This window comes from Perna viridis, chromosome 1 (assembly GCF_037379345.1).
Source record: "Perna viridis isolate PV_CMFRI_1.1 ecotype Kerala chromosome 1, ASM3737934v1, whole genome shotgun sequence".
In the NCBI taxonomy this organism is placed as follows: Eukaryota; Metazoa; Mollusca; class Bivalvia; order Mytilida; family Mytilidae; genus Perna; species Perna viridis.
The window spans coordinates 43,949,555-43,971,280 of record NC_142445.1 but is presented as its reverse complement, the minus strand read 5'-3'; the positions used below and the strand labels follow the sequence as shown (position 1 = coordinate 43,971,280).

Sequence of the window (21,726 nt, the reverse complement as noted above, 5' to 3'; positions counted from 1 at the left end):
ACTCGATCGTTGACCACTATTCCATATTTATACGTGAAATCGTACCATATTTTTGTCTAACTGGAGGGATAAAACAGGTTTACAGCAATTTGTTTTATTGTTCATCTAGGCGTGAGACAAGGCTGCCCTTTCCTATATTACATATATGCATGAAGTAATGTTGTATAATATGCAGTGTCGGGTTCAGGAGTTGTTCAGGGTCGGACCCCTTACTCGGAAAATTTTGTTAATTTGGTGCAATATGTGATAAAAAAAATTATAGCCCGGGACCCCCTTTTTAAATTTGTACTTATTCTGAAAACAATAATTCAAGGATCCAGAGAGCCTGTATTGCTCACCTGGTCACAAATAGTCTTTTTATCGTACTGTTATCTCTCATTGTCATATGGCCAAACGGGCTAATCAAATATATATATATATATATATATATATATATAATGTGGATAGAGTAACACAGGGCAAAAGAACCAAACAATTTTTTCTGAAAATTTCAGGGTAGGTCCATCTCAACATGCTGATAAATTTTGCCTCTGCATGATTTTAATTACATCCCAAAAATTTTGGATTTATATGCAAAAATCCAATCTTACCTTACCAATATGGTCTATTTTTAGTAACGTCAGTCATGTTTTTTCGCCAGATAAAAAATCCCACACACGGATTGTTAAAGATAACTAAAAGGAAAGTTTTGGTTGAAACCTGTCCAGTAGTTTCAGAGGAGAAGATGTTTGAAAAAGTTTATGGACGACGACAACACATAGTAATGGCAATAGCTCACAGGACCTTTCGGGTCATGTGAACAAATAAAAAAGCAATAAGAAGCCATATTTAAAAGGTAAAGCGGAATTTAGCTGTACATCTCCGGCACTGTTAAAAATCGCAATAGTCACAGATAAAACAAAAACATTTTATTATAAAAAACTTGAGTATTTCATACAAAGACATGTTTAACATTGCATAGGAGCGTTAAGTACACTTGTCAATCACTGTGTACAGAAAGGAGTCACACTCTAATATATCACACTTGTTCGTCACACTACATGGACTATTTGCTTCTTTACGCATTTGTTGCTACATTGAAGTTGGAGAGGTTCAAGTTCTACTACAAAGGCGGCATCTGGAAATAAAAAAGTATGAAAAGGTTATTATAGAATTGCGTTTTACAGTGACACAGTAATGCATTAAACCTTTTATATAATATTTTTGCATTCTCGAAACGTACTTTTGGTATATATATAAGAGTTCGACAATACTCAGACATCTGAGGGATAAACTTTACAGGAAGAAGAAGAACCTTCACTTTAGAATTGATCATTTCAGACATCTTCTCTACCGAATGTAGTTATTTGAAAACAACATCTATGAAAGCCACACCATCTACAAGCAGGTACTCAGTTTTGTTTTGTTTTTGTTCTGTTTTTAGGTGCTCTTCGTGAGTACTATCAGTACCATGATAAACATTTTCACCATTTGGCGGACTAATGTCGAGATATTTGTTATAGCCGGGAAGAACATGAGAAAAATGTAACTGGTAGATCTATTTTCCATGGTTATTTCAGAAAAAAAACATTTGAAGATGTCGGTAGGCAACCCACCTTAAATACCAGGAGTCCTCCCGAATTACTCCTTTTCTATTGTAAATGTGTAACATATTTGTGAATAGATGTATGCATTGCATATATGTTATGCGTGTCTGTATGAAAGATGTGGTTTATGAGAGTATAGATTGTTGTTGTTGACAATTCAGAAAGATAGATAAACTTCTACATAAGCAACTTAATCAAGGTGTTTTCTTTTATCATGTCAAACTAACCCAAATGGAATTGTAATAATTATACCTAATCTGGTTCCATGTTCATTATCATAAGCGACCCTAGGATCGCTAAAAATATCTGTTAGAGAAACTTGTGGAATGAAAATATTCCCCGGGCTCCCAGGTTATAATTATACAATGTACCCCACGCTCTGAATTTGCACCTAGGGGTAATACATGTATAATGTTTTGACAGGTTCCTCCGTAAATCCACCAGACGCTTCGACCGTCTTATGATGCCTGACGTCACTATGATGAGGCATAAACACAGTCTTCATTTTTGTCGGGTTTCATTCAAACTTGCATAGATGTACTATTGTTAACCATGAAAGCTTCAGTTGGATCGATTTTTACATAATTATATCCGTTGGACAGAACACTTTTACGTGAGGGGGCAGTAAGTTAAAATTGATTTATGCTTCCTGATTTCTTTTAAGTGTTGAAACATGAAAAAGCTGTAATAAATTTATTTTCACACTTTAATATTCTTTTGTAAGAGATCTCTTTTTGAGACTTAAGTGCTTAATATAAAGGTGCGTATAGAATATGAGCGTGTTATCTACGTTTTTTTTAATATTTAGAAAAATCACAAATTAAGAAAATATGAAGCGTCAAAATATGATTTTCTGTCAACTAAAATATTTTTTTTTTGATTTATCGAATTATTTAAAACACGTTTGCATGAAAGATTGATTGATTGATTGTTGGGGTTTAACACCCGAGCAGCAATATTTCCGCTATATTCAGGCGATGAACATGAAAGGGATGATAAAAATAATGAAATAATGATGACGAAATGAAAAAAAAGGGACGGGACACAAGGATAATAGGGTAGACAAATTTTCATTGCCACAAGATAAAAGGAAGGGATGGGTAGGGTCGGGCAATTTAGCCTCCTATGGCGAAGCGCAAAGGTTCCTACTCCTATCGAATACCACAGCAAGCTTCTTTAACGTGCGAGGAACGTGGCATCTTTCCCAACACGGTGCACCACTATATGGTTTGCCGTCAGGTTGTCCGTATTATAGCCTGACAACCCCAGCATGTAACATGCCAGGGGTACCCCATTCCACCACTTGGGGCACACATCCCAGTTGCTCTGTGGGCATAGCGCCTAGCCCCCGGCTAGGTTTCTGATCACTATTAAGTCGTATTTTACGACAAGCTTAGCGCTGCTTCAGGCCTATTCTGTTGACACTTGGACCTGCACGGGGCTGCATGAAAGAACACTGATTCGTGGTGTTTGGTTGTTCATTTATTTGGTTCTTTTTTTTCAAGAAAAAAATCCTAATGTCATGTGTATAATAAATAAATGTTGTTAAAGACCTAACCGTTGTTAAATGGGCAAACATTGTACTTAAATGTTGATTTATGGCCATGGATAGTAAATTGTAAAAAAAAATCGTTAAAAAAGATTTAGTACTTTTTTTGCCATGTTAATGAATCTAACTTATGAACTCAAGATCCTGTGTTTTAAAGTTGTGAGTTTGAATATCAGTCTCCCCTTGCACTGGCCCATCAATTATATTCCATAATTTTTTTTTTTTTCAATATCTTCTGCTCATATTTCTGGTACCTTCCCTTCCTCAACAAAGCTATATCAAAGTCTTTTGAGAGGTTTCTAGGAATTGCGATTACAAGAAATGAGGCCCTACTCTACATATCTTTTCAAACTTTTGCTTGCATTTAAGGGTACAATGAAGTAATATGAAAAGTCAAAAACGACCTGCGACCTCCAGACTTTTTAGAGGCGATTTTCGACTTGCCATCTTCAAGAAACGACATAGCAACTTTGCAATTTGAGTGGAAACCCCATGTAATGACTTGGATATTCAATTATAGAACCTAATCTAAAACAAATGCATGAAGCACTTTTTCTAAAATAGCTTAAAGTTCATCGTATAATTAGCAGAAAATCTATGTATGAATTTGACAACACACCTCTTCTTTCTTGTAATTTTTGTTTCAATCTCCGTTTTCTTTCTCGTTTCTTCTTATTGCAAGGACAATATTTACAGCAACAACAGCAACCAATGTTTAACGAACGATACCTGAAAAATAAGTCAATAGTGCATTGATTTTCCGGGAATTTGTTCACGTGACAGAGTCCGCTAAAATTAGCAATCGTTTACAGTACTGTTATGTGTGACTTTTACAGTCTGGTACAAAATTACCTCATTTAAAACATTAACGAGCAGTGCAGTAGGTGTTTTGCAAGAGGATGGAGTACCTCAGTTCAATCCAAGTGATAGGGGGGTTTCTGTGTATACTTTTCAGCCAAGCTACATTCAACATCCACACCTATCAGAAAAGGATTTGATACCATCTGTACTTAGATCATAATTAGAGATGAACAAGTCTGACTGTCATTTGAATTATTATTGAAGTATTTAGGCGGAGTCTAATTAACATAACCAGTATATTTCATTTTGTACATGTAAACGACATTTTATTGGTCTGACAGAGAATTGTATGAATAAATTTGCACGTCCGCGCTAACAGGGTGACGAGTACTGCGAAATATGTTTTCAAATGTTCCAAAACATGGAAACATGTTTAGGACCGGTTTGGATATTTATCTATTTATTGCTATTAAAACTCATGAAAATTAAAATTAAAGCATATGCCTTTAATGATTGAAGTCATCTGGGAAACATTTGTTAACCTATTGATATTTTAATGAAAGAGTATCATATATTTATATTTTAATTGAAAACAAGTTTTTTCATATGTTTGTCATGGTGGTCCTTAACATATGAAAAACATATTTTTCATATGTTTGAGAAACATGAAAAACAAATGTTGCAATTTTTCCTGTGTACATCAACTTTGTACGATGTATACATAGAATCATAGAACAATTGTCATGAAACTGCGTAAACTAATTTACGCCTTCGTATGATAACAGAACTATGATCACCAACTCGGAATACAATAACTTAAAGCCGCTTGAATAAATATCATGTAATCGCTGTCCCATGCATTAATGAATTTAAACTGATAAACAAAAACGTCAGCTGAACCTACTTGATAACAGCAATCTGTAACAAGTAGAAACCCATTATAGCAGCTATAAATTGGAAAAACATTATTATTGCCTGTTCTTTAAGTTCTTCTGGTGTCACTGAAATATAATGTTAATATATTCAGTTTAACTGTTTCTTAATTTTGAGAGAGAAAAACAGCTCTGCAGTTTAAGATTGGTGTGTACGTTTATATCGAACTTCTCAGGTTGTCTAACATAATTTTAAGCAGTATTTAAGCACCAACCGAATGACAAACTAAGTTTGGTTATATAGTTTGCAACTGTTTCTGAATAAGATATTAAAGTAAATCTGGTAGGTTTCTGACACGCATGTATCACCGTCTGTCTGATTCTTATTAAGACAGCTACTTTAAAAACAAAATTTCGTTTTCCGCACAACTGTCACTTTCTGACATGCGAACCATAGGGCAAATTATCCTTTCAATTGAATACTATACCTGTAGGGTTCACGAACCGTCAGATTATGGCCCGAATCCGCTTTATCCAAGAAATATAAATGGGACTACAGCCAATGATTTATCTTTTATTATCAATTATTATTTCTATACGACTCTCAAAGTATTTTTCCCGTGGTCAGTTTGTTTTTATTTCAAATGTACATAATTCAAAAACATTGGTATGGATTATCACGAATACATTTTTAACGTGATGATTCCAATCAGCTGTTCTAGTTGTCATTGGCGAATGATCTCGAGGTTTAATATCCAGCAGGGTAATGCGATCGTACATGAATTTGATACAGTTATATTGATAAAAGGCGGTGCTAACTTACAAATATCTTCATCACAGAATTCTCCATTCCAGCCATATTGACAGCCATGGGAACAGTTTCCATAGTACTTATCACAAATACCATACACACAATGTACACTACAGTTCAAGGCACAGTCGTCTCCGTACGTTCCAACTGGACATACTGTAGAATAAGAAAAGAAGGAAAGATTTAAAGTACACTCCTACGAAAAATTATTCTTACCAATATTTTCTTAATTGTTATGAAATTGTAGTAACATAAAATATTTTCTGACATACGTACAAAATTTGAATTATTATTCACTTTGTCGAATATTCTATTTTTAAGAGATGACAAAGACTGGTTTTAATTCGTGCGAAAATATTCCAAAGTTTTCAATTCAACGCCTGTGTTTGAGCTCACGCTTATGTACCTACTTGTATGCAAAGTGGCTCGATAACGAAGGACGCTAAAACAGTTATGGAATATTTTTCAATTATTTCAAATTCAATTGATAAAAAAAATCTCCAAGACAACTGTTCTTGGCGCGACAATGATTCTGATGAATATAAATCGTGTTGATTTCATATGTCTATCTTCCCATTAGGGTATTATTAAAGTCTTTCTATAAGTTTATTTGTCACGAAATTGTCATTGTAAAGATAAAGAGCGTAAAGGCCAGCGACATCTCTTTTCCACATAAATTGCACAAATGGCTTTAAAATGGTGCCATTTGATCACCCTGTAGTGTAAGTGGATGTTGTGCTAAAATGTAAATATGACATAGTAAAATGGAGGGGATTTTTTTGACATGCTGAAAAGAATTTTATCCAGTACTATCAGCACCATTCAGTATATATTTCCTCAATCGCCTCAATCACATGGTGAACAATAAGTCAATTGCGAAGAAGGTTATTTTCAAGCGGGACCACAAACCTTGATGTTATTTCAAATAGACAGAAAAATATAACAGTCATTCCTATCATTTGATATAAGTGTCAAAATCTAACTAAGTTTTGTCTATCAATTGATAGACGAAATTTCCCATCCAATCAGAAAACGTGTCACTTCAGAAATTGAATTAGTGATGAAGGGATACACTTACTCCGTTCCTACTTACCAGAACTGCAATTTCTGCCTGTTCGTCCATCTTTACATTTATTATAAACATGCATCATGTGTTCAGCACCATTTTCTAATTTATCCAAATCTTTATCTATGTTGGCTAAAATGCAAATATTACCTGAATCAGTGAACGTATATATTTCAGTGTTCACTTGGATAAAATATCGCAATAAAGTTTTTGTACACCAATTTTTTAAAGGAATTAGGTTTGATTTAGGTAGAATAGAATAAGATATCCAAAATAAGCAACACCGTTTTTTTCTATAAATGATAACCCGTGTAATTTGAACAGTATCTTCACTGGGCATTACGGTACGACCATTTGATTGTGAAAGGGGTCTGACAGTTTTGGAAATAAATATTCTGGCCCTGAAAAAGTCGAAAATAAATAATCATGCCTACACCTCCTACAAAATAAATAATTTTTCTGATCCTTGTCCAGATATCCCATACAGTGAAATGAAAATAAATAATCTTGACCCGATGTGGTTGAAAATTAATTTTCGGAACCTACAAAATTTGCCAGCCTCTCCACCAAAATTAAATGATTGTCCCCTTACTATTAACAAAATAAAGATAATTATTTGTCTCACTTCGTTACACGAAGCAAGGCCATTTTGCTTTGATCAGTTTCGTGATGTTCATAAACGCCTTATATTGATTATGATATTTAGAATACTTCGTCGATGATTATTGCATGTAATTCAGTTTTATTTTCTAAAGACAACTAATAACCGAAATTTAAATACTATTAAAAAATGCAGTTTTGGTACTGGTCCAGATAGTTTAAAATCATTGTACTTGTGTTATCTGCTGGCATTTGGCCAGTTGTAATTATGACACTGATGCTCCAGCAAATTTAAACATCTCGCTAACTCATGTTTTTTTTAGTAACGAAGGTTGGGACAATTTGAATTTAAGTTGTATTTTTTTTTTTTTATTTTAAGAAATTATATAGAAAGAGCAGTCTCACATTAATAGTTGAGCCAAATGACGGGAACTATTTCCAGTTCTATGTACAGAACACGCTAAAGCCCGTGCAGAGAGTACCGTATTTAACTATTGAGGTTAGAGAAACGCTACATTGTAACGAAGGTGTAAATGTTAAGTAAAATTCACTGATAAACGATTCAATGTCAAAAAGAAGTCACAGATGCGCTGTAATGTGAATTCCATACGTGTATATATAATTTACCAAATGATTTTGAAACTGATATTATATATCTTACCATGGGCTATAATCCATGTTCCCAAAAGGATTAACACAGTAAATACATTCTTGTTTGGCATCAGTCATTCACTACTGAAAATCAAACCAAATCTTATAAAACTTTCATGTTAAATCAACATAAAACTGAAACTTTCATATTAAACTACTATGACAAACACCTCACTGTCCTCAACTAATAATCCCTGAATACAAACGGGTGTAAGGACACACAATAAGTCGCTAATCGAGTACAACAATTCAATATACACAAATTGCAACTGGTAAGGACAACAATAAGTCATAATTACTCAGGAATAATTAGCAACCTGCAAACAGACGGCATTAATTACCTACAGATGTAATAACGTTGATAGAAATATGATGGGGGACACATTGGGTATAATTAGAAATCAATGTAGTAATAAAGACTTTGATTTCAGGTCACACCCTTAATGAATTTCCACATCATTAAACAACACGGAGTTCAGGATTCAGTCAAAAACCATGGAAGACAATCCCGCAATGACAACGATCTTGAAAGCAACATTATACAACATTCGATCAGTCATTCACGAAATGGCGCGGTACAAAAAATCAGTTAAAACAAACGCATTGAATATCATGCATGTTTGATATCGATTGTTAACCGGAGTCAGTGTCTATATGTGATGGAAAATAAATTAGCTTAATTCCATTTTTTTTAATGTGCGACAGATTGGTTTAGCCATTATTGGTGGAATACTGCTTTGTATAAAGACTGCCTCAAAGACGTTGAAAGGAGCTTAACCAGTTTACGTCACAGATTTAAAGTAACTAAATTATACATAGATCTGCCCTAAGTTGAGCTAATCACGGTATCTATCTTTGGAAAATGGTTGCGTGATATCTGGATGTTTTATCAATTATTATACATTTAGGACTGATTTCACAGGTTTTAATAAAACAAGACCAACAATGAATATTAAAGAAAACGAGACATGGTTCTGGGATTTTCTGGAAACAATTAACAGTAGATTTTGTACAATCGTTTGATTTTTATTTGTTGGCTTGGATCATGTTTGAAAGCAGAATTCTCTAGTATAGTTAACAATTGCTCACAATAGAAAGTTCAGATGCAAAAAGAAATGGTTATTACGAAATTCGGTAAATTAGAAAACTCAGGACGTGGTGATGTCAATAAAAACACAGCAAGGACAGAACTTTGAAATGGACAGATGTAGGATACTACTAAGCAATTTTCAGATGAGGTAGAACCAATATATTTGGTCCTAGCTCATTTGAAAATCAAACAATTTTCTCTATTGTAAAATGATAGTAACAAAATCCGACATGACATATGAATATGTTGACAATAAGATGTACTGGAAAATGTTTTATCAAAATAAACTCTTGCCACTCTTATCAGTACATGCACAGAATCGAAATGGCATGATAAAAATGTTAACCCCCTTTCGTTAAACTTAACTGATTATTAGTATATTTGTTGATATTATATCTAATTATTTTAAAAACGTCGCGTTATTTTCCAAGATCATTGCTAGAACTGACCATTAATTCCACGTTCTGATCCATAGATCCAGAAAAAATGATTGCGAACTCTAAGACCAAACCACTAAAATAAGAATTTCACAACCAACAAGGGTAACTTGTGGTATCACTCGTTTCCATTAGTCACATACCGACGAGGCAAAAACATGTTTTTTTTCATGGTCCTGCATTGTATAAGAGAATTTACGTGACTGACAATGTATTTAACACAAGATTAACCAGTAGATTATATGTTAAGTTTTTTTTTCTTTCGAAATATTTGTAGTAATAAGCTTTGTTAATGGAAATATGTTTCATGTTCTGATTTTAAGAAATGCTTCGATGGTTTCATTTGTAAGTAATTAAATTCTTGAACCTCATCAGGGCATTTCTCCGTGATAGTATGTGAATTATTTGATAAGAAAATGAATGATTTCCGATCAATCCGTATAATTATGATATTGATATTGATTGCCTCACTATCAACAACATAACTCCACTCATTACCACATGATATTACAAAATTGTGGCCTAAATTTAATACAAAGCCAATATTTCGTCTTAACTTGTATTATTATCTCCTTAATAACGAAATTAGATCGATGTGAAATTAACTTCTCATTTCAGGTAAAAGAGATACACGTCAGTAACCCCAACTTAGTACCAAGTGTTTTTAATAGGTAACCACACAAATACGTTATTCCAGAGACAAACTGTTGAAGTTTGGTAGACAATGATACCCAAAGCACAATGTCGAACCTACATTAAGTTTAGATGCAAAATATATTCACACTACAAGATTAACATCAAGCACGGTGCGTAAGACTACATAGGACCGTCCAAGGTGCTAAAGGTCTCAGTCTTGTATTCTTTGCCTTATAGGCTTCTATAGTAAACCTTAATTTTTGTGACTGTTTTTTAAATAGACAAAGAGTTTCAATCTTACTTTTGGTCAAAAATCATTTTTAGTGCATTTTAGAAAAAAAGCACGTATCGAACTTTGCTACACCAAAATAGGTCGAACTAAGAGTAGACTTTTTCTACTCTCACTTGTATTTTGATTTCACGAAATAGACCCTTTACTGAAGCATTATTTTTCATGAGAATACTGTTTTTAATATTAAAAAAAAACAAATTTTAAGTGTCATAATTTGATATTTATCCTGTACTCTTGTTGTAAAATGATAATTACTCAGTTCTACTTGGTCTTGTAATAAAAACAAATTTCTCTGATCGTAACAAATAGTCTGCGTTATCGAGGCTAACATTTAAGTGTGTAAGTTTGAAATTAAAAAAACAGATAACCACTATACAACACTACGAAACCATAGCAAGCTTAAAGTTGCTAGGGTAACTACAATGCAATTCTGTATCTAAACAGTGAACACAACATATTCAGCACTTCAACTTCCTGATCAACTGACTTCAAATATTCTCTTATGTGGATCAGATGAGATGTCTGATGAGTATAACGTTGAAATGTTGACCAAAGTTCAAAACTATTTTATACAGAGCAAACGCTTCAAATTAACAACCTAGATTTACTTCTTTTGAATAATTTTGAAAATTCCTTATGACCTGAGTAAATATATCAACCTCTCCACTTTGCACCAAACTCACCAAATGCATGCTATGAGCACTAGAGCACTACTTCCTTGAGCTATGCTATATATCAATGATATAATTATTATTCATGATTTTCAGGAGACGGATTGATGTAAGATTTTAAGTCTTGTTTCTGAATCCCGTTAAAATATGCAAATTACTTAATTAAAATATGTTTAAACTAACCCGTAAACAGGTGTTTAGGTTTGGAAGCAAAGCATGATCTCAATGCAGTATCATATCAATGTGTCTAATAATGCGAAAATGCAAATCATATGTAAGTACAAATTATAAATTAAGTATCAGTCTCTGTAAGAATCAGGTAGTGGGTGAAACATGATATGAAAAACCCATCATTTTGATAGTGTAATTAGACTATTTGCACCATCAGAATCAAGGAAAAAAGACAATATTTTCCATGTCAGATTGGTGTATTGAGTTTTAATTTCATTGAAATACATTGAAAATGGACATTTCAAGGGCAGTAAGTCTGTCAAAAATAGTCTACAAGAAGTACTCATAACAAAACGAAATAAAAAGCCAAATGCAGCACCGAGAAGTTCTGAAGAGTGCTATATAAGAAATGCAACCTCGATAAGTTAGGGATTTTTATTCATTTTTTTTTTCGTATACAATTTCTATACATCAAATATGGTTGATAGATTGATTGTTGGGGTTTAACGCCCGAGCAGCAATATTTCATCTATATTCAGGCGATGAACATGAAAGGGATGATAAAATGAACATGGATTGATGATAATGAAATGAAAAAGGGAAGGGAAACAAGGATAATAGGGTTGACGAATTTTGATTGCCACAAGATAAAAGGGAGGGATGGAGTAGGGCCGGGCAATTTAGCCGCCTGTGGCGGAGCGCAAAGGTTCCTACTCCTATCGAATACCACAGCAGGCTTTAACGTGCGAGGAACGTGGCATCTTTCTCAACACGGTGCACCACTATGGTTTGCGTCAGGTTTTCCGTATTATAGCCTGACAGCCCCAGCATGTCACACGCCAGGGGTACCCCATTCCATCACCTGGGGCACACATCCCAGTTGCTCTGTGGGCAGAACGCTTAGCCCCCGGCTAGGTTTCTGAGCACTATTTAGTCACCTTTTACGACAAGCTTAGCGCTGCTGCAGGACTATTCTTTTGACACCTGGACCTGCACGGGGGTACATCAAGTATGAAAAGATCGACTACTTGGCTCTCGGTGACCTTTGAACAATCACCAGCTATATAAAAATTTCAATATAAAAAGATGTTACAAATATCGGTTTGCTGTGAATGTGTTTTTATTCATTGGATTTAACCTCTCATCAGCAGCAGTAAAACAAAATACATAGGAAAATCGAGATTCACAAAATACAATACCTCCAAGAAGTACTTATAACAAATTAAACAGAGATAGCAAGCTAAGACGCTACAAATATATACTGAACCTGTAACAGATTACTAAAGTTTGGAGGTCAAAGACAACCATGATACTATACTGAACTTGTGTTTTGCGACTTCCAGTGCCTATGGGGCTGGTTATCGTTTGAATTATCTCAACAAAATGATGGAGAGAGCAAGGTTCAAACATGTGACTTATATCTGATTAACTGGATGTATTACTTATTTCGAAATTATTTTTTTAACAAATTTCCTAGAAAAACATCCATTTTCCTGTGCAAAAAATCTAAAATATCTAATTCAGTTTTTTAATTAATGAAAATAGAATTTGAAAGCAGGATGTTGATAAAATGAAATGTGAATATGGAACCAAGGCTAGAAAATTGGTATAGATTAACGTTCATTTAAATTTATCTATACTGACAATAACACATATAAGTAAAAAGTATACTTTTATCATGGTAGAAAGTCTTAAAAAGTCTACAGTATTGACTCTACTGCTTATAAATACCTAAACCTCTGTCATATTGGCCAAACCTTGTAAAATTGTGTTGTAGAAACTTTATCTTATCTGGAAAATAGCAAGAATAACCATGCCCCCCTCCCCCCCCCAAAAAAAAAGTAGAATGTATATTAATAAATTTAACGCAAGAAAGGTTTCCGTTTTCAGATAAATCTCGATTACCAGTAGTCAGTAAGTTGGCAAGTTTGCACGTGTCATAATTTTGTGTAGTCCCTTAAGCTTTTGTTAAAGTCGTTTTCCACCTTTATATATCCGCATTTCTAGTTCCAGCCGACGAGTTTTCTGGAATTAAAGTAAGCTTAAATGGGCATTGATTGATTGGAGTTTCGTCTCCAGGTAGCCTGAAAGATATACCTTGCTAAGAGTAGTTTTATTTTTAGTGAAAACTGTTAGTCTCTGTTGGGACGTAGTTTATAATGAGCTTTATTATTTCCGCATAAACGTTAACACAGTCAATAGGCCCAATTTTGCAATAATGAAGTATCGTATCATTACTGAAGGTTTGACACGAAACCTGGATGTCCACTATTATTAAAATGAAAACGCCGGATGCGTTTATTCCCGATATCATCGATCACACTATCGATTGTCGATACTTCAGCAAATAATTAGTCTTAAAACATCTTAACTTGCTGATATTAAATGGCGAACGACTAAGTAACCTTTCGATCTGTATATTGTATCGACAGAATGCTGTTTTGTTTTGAAAACGTTTCATTGCTTCAGAATATATCGCTGTAGGCACAACAGGTGAATCATTGGCCACCGACGTTTTAAGACTAAACCTTTTAAGTCAGAAAAAAATATTCTTCACGAACTTCCTTTTGTTTTCTTTTAAGGTTTACCATTAAGAACATAGAAAATTGTCGTTATACACTAAAAAACAACAATAAACCAAAAACGAAAAACTAAGAAAAAAACAAGAAAAAAAAAAACAAAGCAATAATATAAGGGAAAAAAACAAATAAAAAATATCGAAAAATTCTTCACTACTGAGCATTAGACACTTTTGTGTGAAGTTAATGAGCATACTCAATCAACACTTCAGCGAGGTAGGGCATGGTAGAACAAAAGATGCTCATTCAGTATCCCACAGTTAGCACAATAGGTTCTATTGAGCAACTGTTATCTTATTCTACTCACTAAAGTCTGCTTTAGATTGGGAGTGGATTATTTCTAATTCCGTAGTTTTTTTAGACGGAATGTGAAAAAGAGGGATAACTTCCCAACCTAAATATAATGAGAAGGAACGTAAGCATAGAATAAACGTCGAGACGAAAATCTCTATAAACACCGCATAAATTAAAAAAAACGTAACAAGAGCGAAACACTAGAGGACAGGGATGACACACTCTATTTGTCTGGATCAAAGCATCATTTAGTTCTAATTGCAAACAGTTCTTCATTAAATCTATCGGAAAACAATTACTCTGAAAGTAGGATAGGTGCTGAATGGATTATTTCATCTAACTTCTTTTCATTTATTTAGGATATAACTTAGCAATAAATACTGAAATAAATGGGTTTCCACTGAAAATTAATGGGAGGTTCTTTTAGATTTATTTATAGTTAGGTTTGGTAACCGCCAATACATTAATGCTAATTAATCGACGGGAAATATTTATGAAGTCAAGGAACAAAGAAGTAAAGAAGGCGGAAACGAAACAAAACAAAACAAAACAACAAACAAAACGAAATAACCAAAATATGAAAACATAAAAAAATGAACAACACGGAGTTCGCTTGTACAAGGGGGTTAGTAGGGTCCCACGATCCCATAAAGCGGATTGAAATAAAGGGGTGCTAAAAATGCCCGCGAAAGTTTAAGGGGCTGAACCAAATCTATGATCCATACGATTATTTCGCCTTCGTACCCAGGAATGGGTATTGATACATCCCATATACATTTAGGTTGTGTTAGTTTTGATTCCGTTATTCTTTTATTTCGGAAACGAAAAAAAAAAAAAGATGACAACAAAGAAGAGAAAATATTCTGGTCTTAATGAAAGAAGTTTGAAATCTTATCAAATAAATAACTGTACATAACTGTTATTTAAATCGCAACGTTTCAGGATCAATTCGAAGCTGCATACATGGTCGTTTCCTCTATGGGATTCGAAGGAGAAAAGAATTTTTTAAACTTACGATAGAAGCAGTAATCATGAAAAGCACAGTCATGTACAAATAAGACTTCGAATCGACCGATTTACAGTGACCAACTTGTACAAGACTATGATATCACAAGTGGACCACGATACTGGTAATTATCGAAATACAATGAAAAAAAAATCAATTGAAACACAGCAAAAATATACTAACAGTGAGCCAGCAAAAGCTCTAATTAGGTCGTATCTGGTGGGATTCAGTAAGCATACAGAATTCATGCTCATATGGCAATTAATGTCCATTATATTGAACAAAATCTAAAAATAGGTTACATGACTAAAAAATTGCCCAAGGTTTGGACAAATAATCAGAAATGAAGTTGCGAAAAAATATCGTCATGAGTGTCCTTCAATAAATTCTACAAAAAGAATGTGAGTGTTTCCCTGAAACCGACTACTTATTTTATAGCTGTTGATATAGAGTTTCACTCAGCACCAGTCCAGGTGAGTTTTTACTGAGTACTTAAGCCTTACATTATAGAATACTAACTTATATATTGATTAACTTTAATGATTCATTTACAGCCTATCATTATCTATAAAGTCACATCAGCTGCAGTTAACAAAATATCAATTAGATGTTACTAAAATAAATATATGAAGTAATGATTTCTTATGATCATTAATGGTTGGGAAGAAACTTAATCTATTATGTATGAAGTCGGTAATTTGAGTGCCTCCGGCTTTATACCTGTTACCCATTTTTGCTGAAGGAAATGACGGAGCTTAAATGTCAATTAGGGAAATCACAAAACGTAGGTGCAAATTATTTGAATAACATCGAATCCTTAGTTTCGTACTATGATGATAATAGAAAATAGGTCTAATTACATTTATAAGCAAGAGTACTCTTGGAATATATATCTTGTAAAAAAAGCAATTAAAATCCAGTAGTCCGACTTGACCCGATTTATATGATAGACAATTTACCGGAATTTGCAGTATTTTAAATTCAAAAGCCTCCAACCACTGAAGCTTACTTCCTTGTATTGCTCTTTTGTAGTTTCGCATATAGATCTTCGTATATATTTGGTTCTAATGCTAATGTTGAGAGGTTATTTCTTGAAACAGGTGTACAACGTACCGAAATTTGAATATTTATATGAGTGGTTTTATATGGACACACTTTTTGATATGATTGCACTATGTGACAAGAATCACAATTTGCAAGACGTGACAAATCCAAAGCAAAAATTGTGTTAGGACGTAGCTACAAATGTTTTATTCTTAATGTTCGATTTGATCGACTGTCCGACGTGATTTTCGATATGCAATCGTCATTCCGGTGAGAACAAACTGTGCCTCATAATTCATTGACATTTTACTCACCCTAATTAGATCATCAATATATTATAACTATGACATCTAGTGACATTTGTTTTTAACTTAACTCAAATGGCGTATTGTTTTTGAATTGATAAATCTTTATCTTTCGGCGATGATCTTCGTTGCATTTGACAGAATGACCTAGAATTAAAGGACAGAATTGACATCCTAGACTTCATCGCATAATTGCCAAATGAATGCGATGCCTCTTCATTTGTAGCATCATTTTTCAATTCATCGGTTAAACATCATCCACATATTTGGAGTTTCAACTCTCAACGCATATAAGAACTTGATGGAGACACATATAGGCTTTTGGTACTGTGGTTCTTTTTTTTTTTACTTCTGGAGTATTTTATATAAAGATCGAAGTCGTCGCTTGAAAATCCTGCAGCAGCGACCTTGAACTGTTTAACCGATATGATCTGTTCATTTTAAACGAATAGACATATTTCATATCTCATACAAGTATTGTTTCTTCCTCAATAAATTACGAGATGTGACTTCGGTAACTCTACAATTTAAGGGGTTTCTAGAAAAGCAGTACGCAGTCCATATGCTTAGACTCATGGAGTTCGGCCGCTTATTTACTTTCAATGTCCTTTTTAACCTAGGTTTGTGTTGTTAGTTTATGTTAGGAGTTTCTGTCTCCTGGATTCATTCCTCAATTTCGTCTCTTCATTTAACAATTTTTGAAGGCACCTTTCCTCGACGTTAGATTTCACGTTACTAAAACAGCAATGGTCTCATTCTCAAACTTGTTTGTTACAGGAGGCAAGATGCTAAAAAATGTTAAACGGCGTCTGTAATAAGAACATTATTGCAGTTGATTGTCCGTTTCTATTAGACATGGCGGGTAAAATCCCACCAAACTCGGTAAAATTTGTTTCTAATTTCCGCAGTAGTGTGGAGCTGCACGGTAATCATACTTTATTTAGGAAATTAATTCGAATGTAAACATACAATTAGATCTTTGGAATTGTGACACGCATACTTCCTGTGCTTGATTTTTATCAATACGAAGTCGATTGCAGAGAATGAAACAAAATAATGCATTTCGACGTCATCACGACAACACTGAAATAATTTGTGTTTTTAAGTAGCAGTCTTTGTAAGAATCATGCAAAATCTGAAAAATGTGATACACCCCAAAAAAGGCTACATGTTTTTATTTTTGCAATTAAGTTGTTTTATGGGTCTATACTATGAAATGTGTAATTATTCATTCAAATCTGCCTGCTCTTAGAAGATAATCGACATTGAAAATACAGTAGATTCTATTGTATTTGAGCACCATTTACAGAGTTATCTCCCTTAATTTTGAAATCTACAGTGCATTCTATATAATTTATGTCTCCTAAGAGCACGGGTTATATCAAAAACCACATGTTTATTTCTGTTTACTATGACATTTCAAACAAAATATCAAAAATAAAAATATGTAGGCTTTTTACCCATGAATCACATTTTGCATGATCCTTAGCTGGAGTGCTACTTAATTATGTTCTTTTTACGTTTTAGGGAGGGGGACGTTGGGGAAACTAGGCCAGATTTCCATTAAGGAGATTCGATGTCTGCATATCAATGGAATATGTACTGACTAGAGTTATGAACATTACAGTACAGTATTTAGTACATCATTACGATTACCTAACAGGGACAATCAATGGAACTAAAAAAAAAACAAAGCAAAACGAAACAGAAAAATCGACAAATAAACTAACAAAATAATTATCTAATCGTTTGACTCAATGTTTTATGTAAGTTGGTTGTGCGTTTATTGGTAATCGACTTAGTATGGACATGGATAATATCATTTCTCCTTATCCGATCTTAGGCTGAACTAAAAACACACACACAAAAAAAAACCCAAATTAATTTCTATCTAGTTAAATCTTAAAACCTATAGAAATAGCTATCAATGATACGAAATGTTGACCTCATATGTCATTGCTGCTTTCTGTTCGTAAAAATTTGATCGTAGCTTTCGCATTATATATCCCAGGAATGGGAAGACAATTTTTTTCAGACCGATCGACACTAGTTTAATTGCAGTCGCTAATAATCATATTATCGCTAGGTTCCATGTCAAAACTATTTGATTGTGGTCTCATGCATTCTCTCTCTCGGTTAAGCCTTTTTGATTAAAATGTCTACGCGGAGTAATCTACTTAATTAAACCGGGCACTGTGCTGCACGCTAGATCAAATACTAATAAATTGTTTATCTATTCATAATGGATATGTCTCAAAGCGAACAAATGTGAACGTAGATACATTGATCACAAAAGGAGGACACCGGTTACCGCTCTGTGAACTACCCAGACGTACAAATCTTAATATTTAATATCATTTAAGTCTTTTGCGTGATGCAGGTATATCTCAAAATCAAGAATCCGTTTAATCAGAATGTTTCCAATAGTTTTACGGAATGATAAGACCAGTCCCTCAAATCAATGAACTTCAGGTTAATGAAGAACATTCAATTACGAACATCAGAGATTTGTTTGTCTTTTATGTTCTTTAAAAATTCCGTAAGGTCCTGAAAATGGCTTTTATATTTTTACTTAATTGCTTTAATGAGTCAGTTAAGACCTACATTGCTTCTTTTTAATATCTATATAAAGAAGCCGACATATCTTACCACATTAAACAATTTGTGAGAATAAATATGACCAAGTCGCCAAAGGGTAAACTACTATAAATAAATAAATATATATATATATATATATATATATATAGTGGTCTAGGTCGCTGGACTTTGTGCAGGCGATGTTGCCATAGATGTTACAGCGGTACGAGTTCGAGTCCCGCGGAGGGAACGACAATGTAATTGCATCGCAAATTTGACAGTTCTAACATCGTTGGGAATTTTTCCGACCCTTATATATATATATATATATAACGTCTCAGAATGTGACGACTCTATTCGCTACACTGCTCCATCGGATCAAATTGATACAGGGAAGATAACGTAAACTTATAGAAGGATTTGAAAAATTCCAAACGATGTTGGAACTGTCAAATGTGCGAAGCAAATTTTTGGTCGTTCCCTCCGCGAGACTCGAACTCTTATAACATCTATCGCAACACCGCCTGCACTAAGTCCAGCGCCCTAGACCACTCAGCCAGCTAGGATATATATATATTGATATATATATATATATATATATTAAACAATATATATATATATATATATATCAATATATATATATATATATATATATATATATATATATATATATATATATATATATATATATATATATATATTAAACAAGTCAAACCACTTGAAGAAACATACAAAGGAAATAACACACATACACACACACACACTAGCGAGAGGGAAGATAGAGTTACATATTATACTCATTTGTTGTGATAACTGTACGTTTAACACTCTTGCATATTTCATATATTTTCACTCCTTTGCATTGTTACGGATGTCAGCGGCCGAGCAGGACATTCTTAACCCTTCCGGAACACACAATGTCACTCCTGCCTGGGATTGGAGTTTATTTCGCAAGTGCCTTAGTTTTTAGTGCGCTGTCTTAGTTTCGTTGTCTTCAGTTTTTCTATATATGTGATTTCGTTTTGTTCTGTTCTCGACATTGTGTATATTGATCGTACTGTGTATGTTTTGGCCATGTATTTATATTTTGATATTTCTGAATTGATCCGTTTAAATTGCTTCGGCATTCTGTCGTTATTGAGAGAGGACTAAGTCCTCATAATAGTTATCAATCCGAATTAGCATTTGGCCTTAGAAGCACTGAGAGCCCAATTTCAGTCTGATAGGAAGTTGACTTGAAATACTGAGCAAGGACCTTTACTAGTTTCGTATCTTTAACAAAACCTAAATGTTGATCTAAATGTTGGTCTGTTTATAGCTCACGTCTAAGAAAGATACATACAAATTTATATTTACATAACTGTACTGAAAAAGGCATAATTATTTTTTAAAAACATCAATACAGTATATTCAACTTCATCTTCTTTCAGGTTACACCTATCTCATTTTAGAAACCAACAGAAGGGGTAAAATAAACTTCTGAGAAATTCGTGAAACCTAGACATTTACATCCAGTGTAAAGTTTTAAATTATTTTGTATTAAAATTTGATATTACATGGTATAATTCAAATATTTTTATTTTCCTCTGTCATTATTTAACTTTACAATAGCTGTTTTTATGATTCAACCTTACTATAAACTTGCCTATCAAGCCTTTATTCCTTACTAACCAGTATTTTCAAAGCAATTTAAGAAATCGAATTGTAAAGCAATATACCTACGTTTTGGAAGAGTGAGACTCTCTGAGGTGAGATATGAAAAGGGTATTGAACTGCAATGCACAACAAAACAAACTTAAAACAACCTTTTTAAGGTACCTACCCAAATATCTACGCAGATTTATACACATCCCAAAATGTCCTGAATGTACCGTCATTCACACAGATTTCATCCTACAATTAACTGATTAAGTTTATTACAAATCTCTCTTTACAGATTCGATGGTGTACTGCCGTGGCTGAATAATTCATCCGATTCAAACTAAAATCACCATTAATATTTTATGTCATCTAGAAACGTCTATCAAATCTTTCCCTTTCGTCTGGAGGTATAAAAAACAGAAGCATACACCTGTATATAATGACGTTCTCTGCTATGAGATTTATTTTACAGAAGGTAAAAATTATCGATCTCGTATTGACATTGATGCAAAAATATCGGGGTAGAAATGATATCAGAAAGTGATTTGTTTCAGCAGACTGGGCAGACGTATTGAGTGATTACTAGGCACAGAGGGGATAATATTTAGGAAGAAATCTTTTAGAACTAAGAGGGTTTTTTTTGCATTTTCCCCGTATCCCTGTTAACTGGTGGGTTTGAAAGAAACGATCGTATGTCTTGAAATAGGGGTGCTCTGTATTGTTTTGTCATTTACCTCGCTTATCAATATTTTTTATAAACCTTGATCGAATTCGATCAACTTCATTTTTATGCTGAATTTCATTTTGACAGAAATAGTATTTAAGGATAAATATGTGGGTTTGTAAAAATATATTTTTGGTCGTTCGCCATTAAAAAATGTTTATTTTAAACCCTGGATTTGTTCAGCATATTTTTTGTGCTGAATTTCATTTTGACAGAGCAGATACCACTAAGTAGCTCCTTAGTATGGACCTTTTCTTTGTACACTGCTAATCAGGATTATTTAATTCTAATACTCTGTACTTGATATCGGTTTTATATTCAGC

At 33.6% G+C, this 21,726-nt stretch overlaps 1 protein-coding gene across 1 annotated transcript; it reads right to left on the bottom strand.

Moving 5' to 3' along the window:
* Positions 1–893: 893 nt before the first annotated feature.
* Positions 894–21,101, bottom strand: LOC148628908 (uncharacterized). Its single transcript, XM_088564745.1, has 7 exons — positions 20,861–21,101; positions 7,947–8,020; positions 6,713–6,817; positions 5,632–5,775; positions 4,841–4,937; positions 3,755–3,864; positions 894–1,117 (listed from the first exon to the last, which is right to left on the bottom strand). Exons 2-7 carry the CDS (start codon positions 8,005–8,007, stop codon positions 1,032–1,034), a joined length of 603 nt encoding a protein of 200 aa, XP_088420871.1. The 5' UTR covers positions 8,008–8,020; positions 20,861–21,101; the 3' UTR covers positions 894–1,031.
* Between the last annotated feature and the right edge of the window lie 625 nt (positions 21,102–21,726).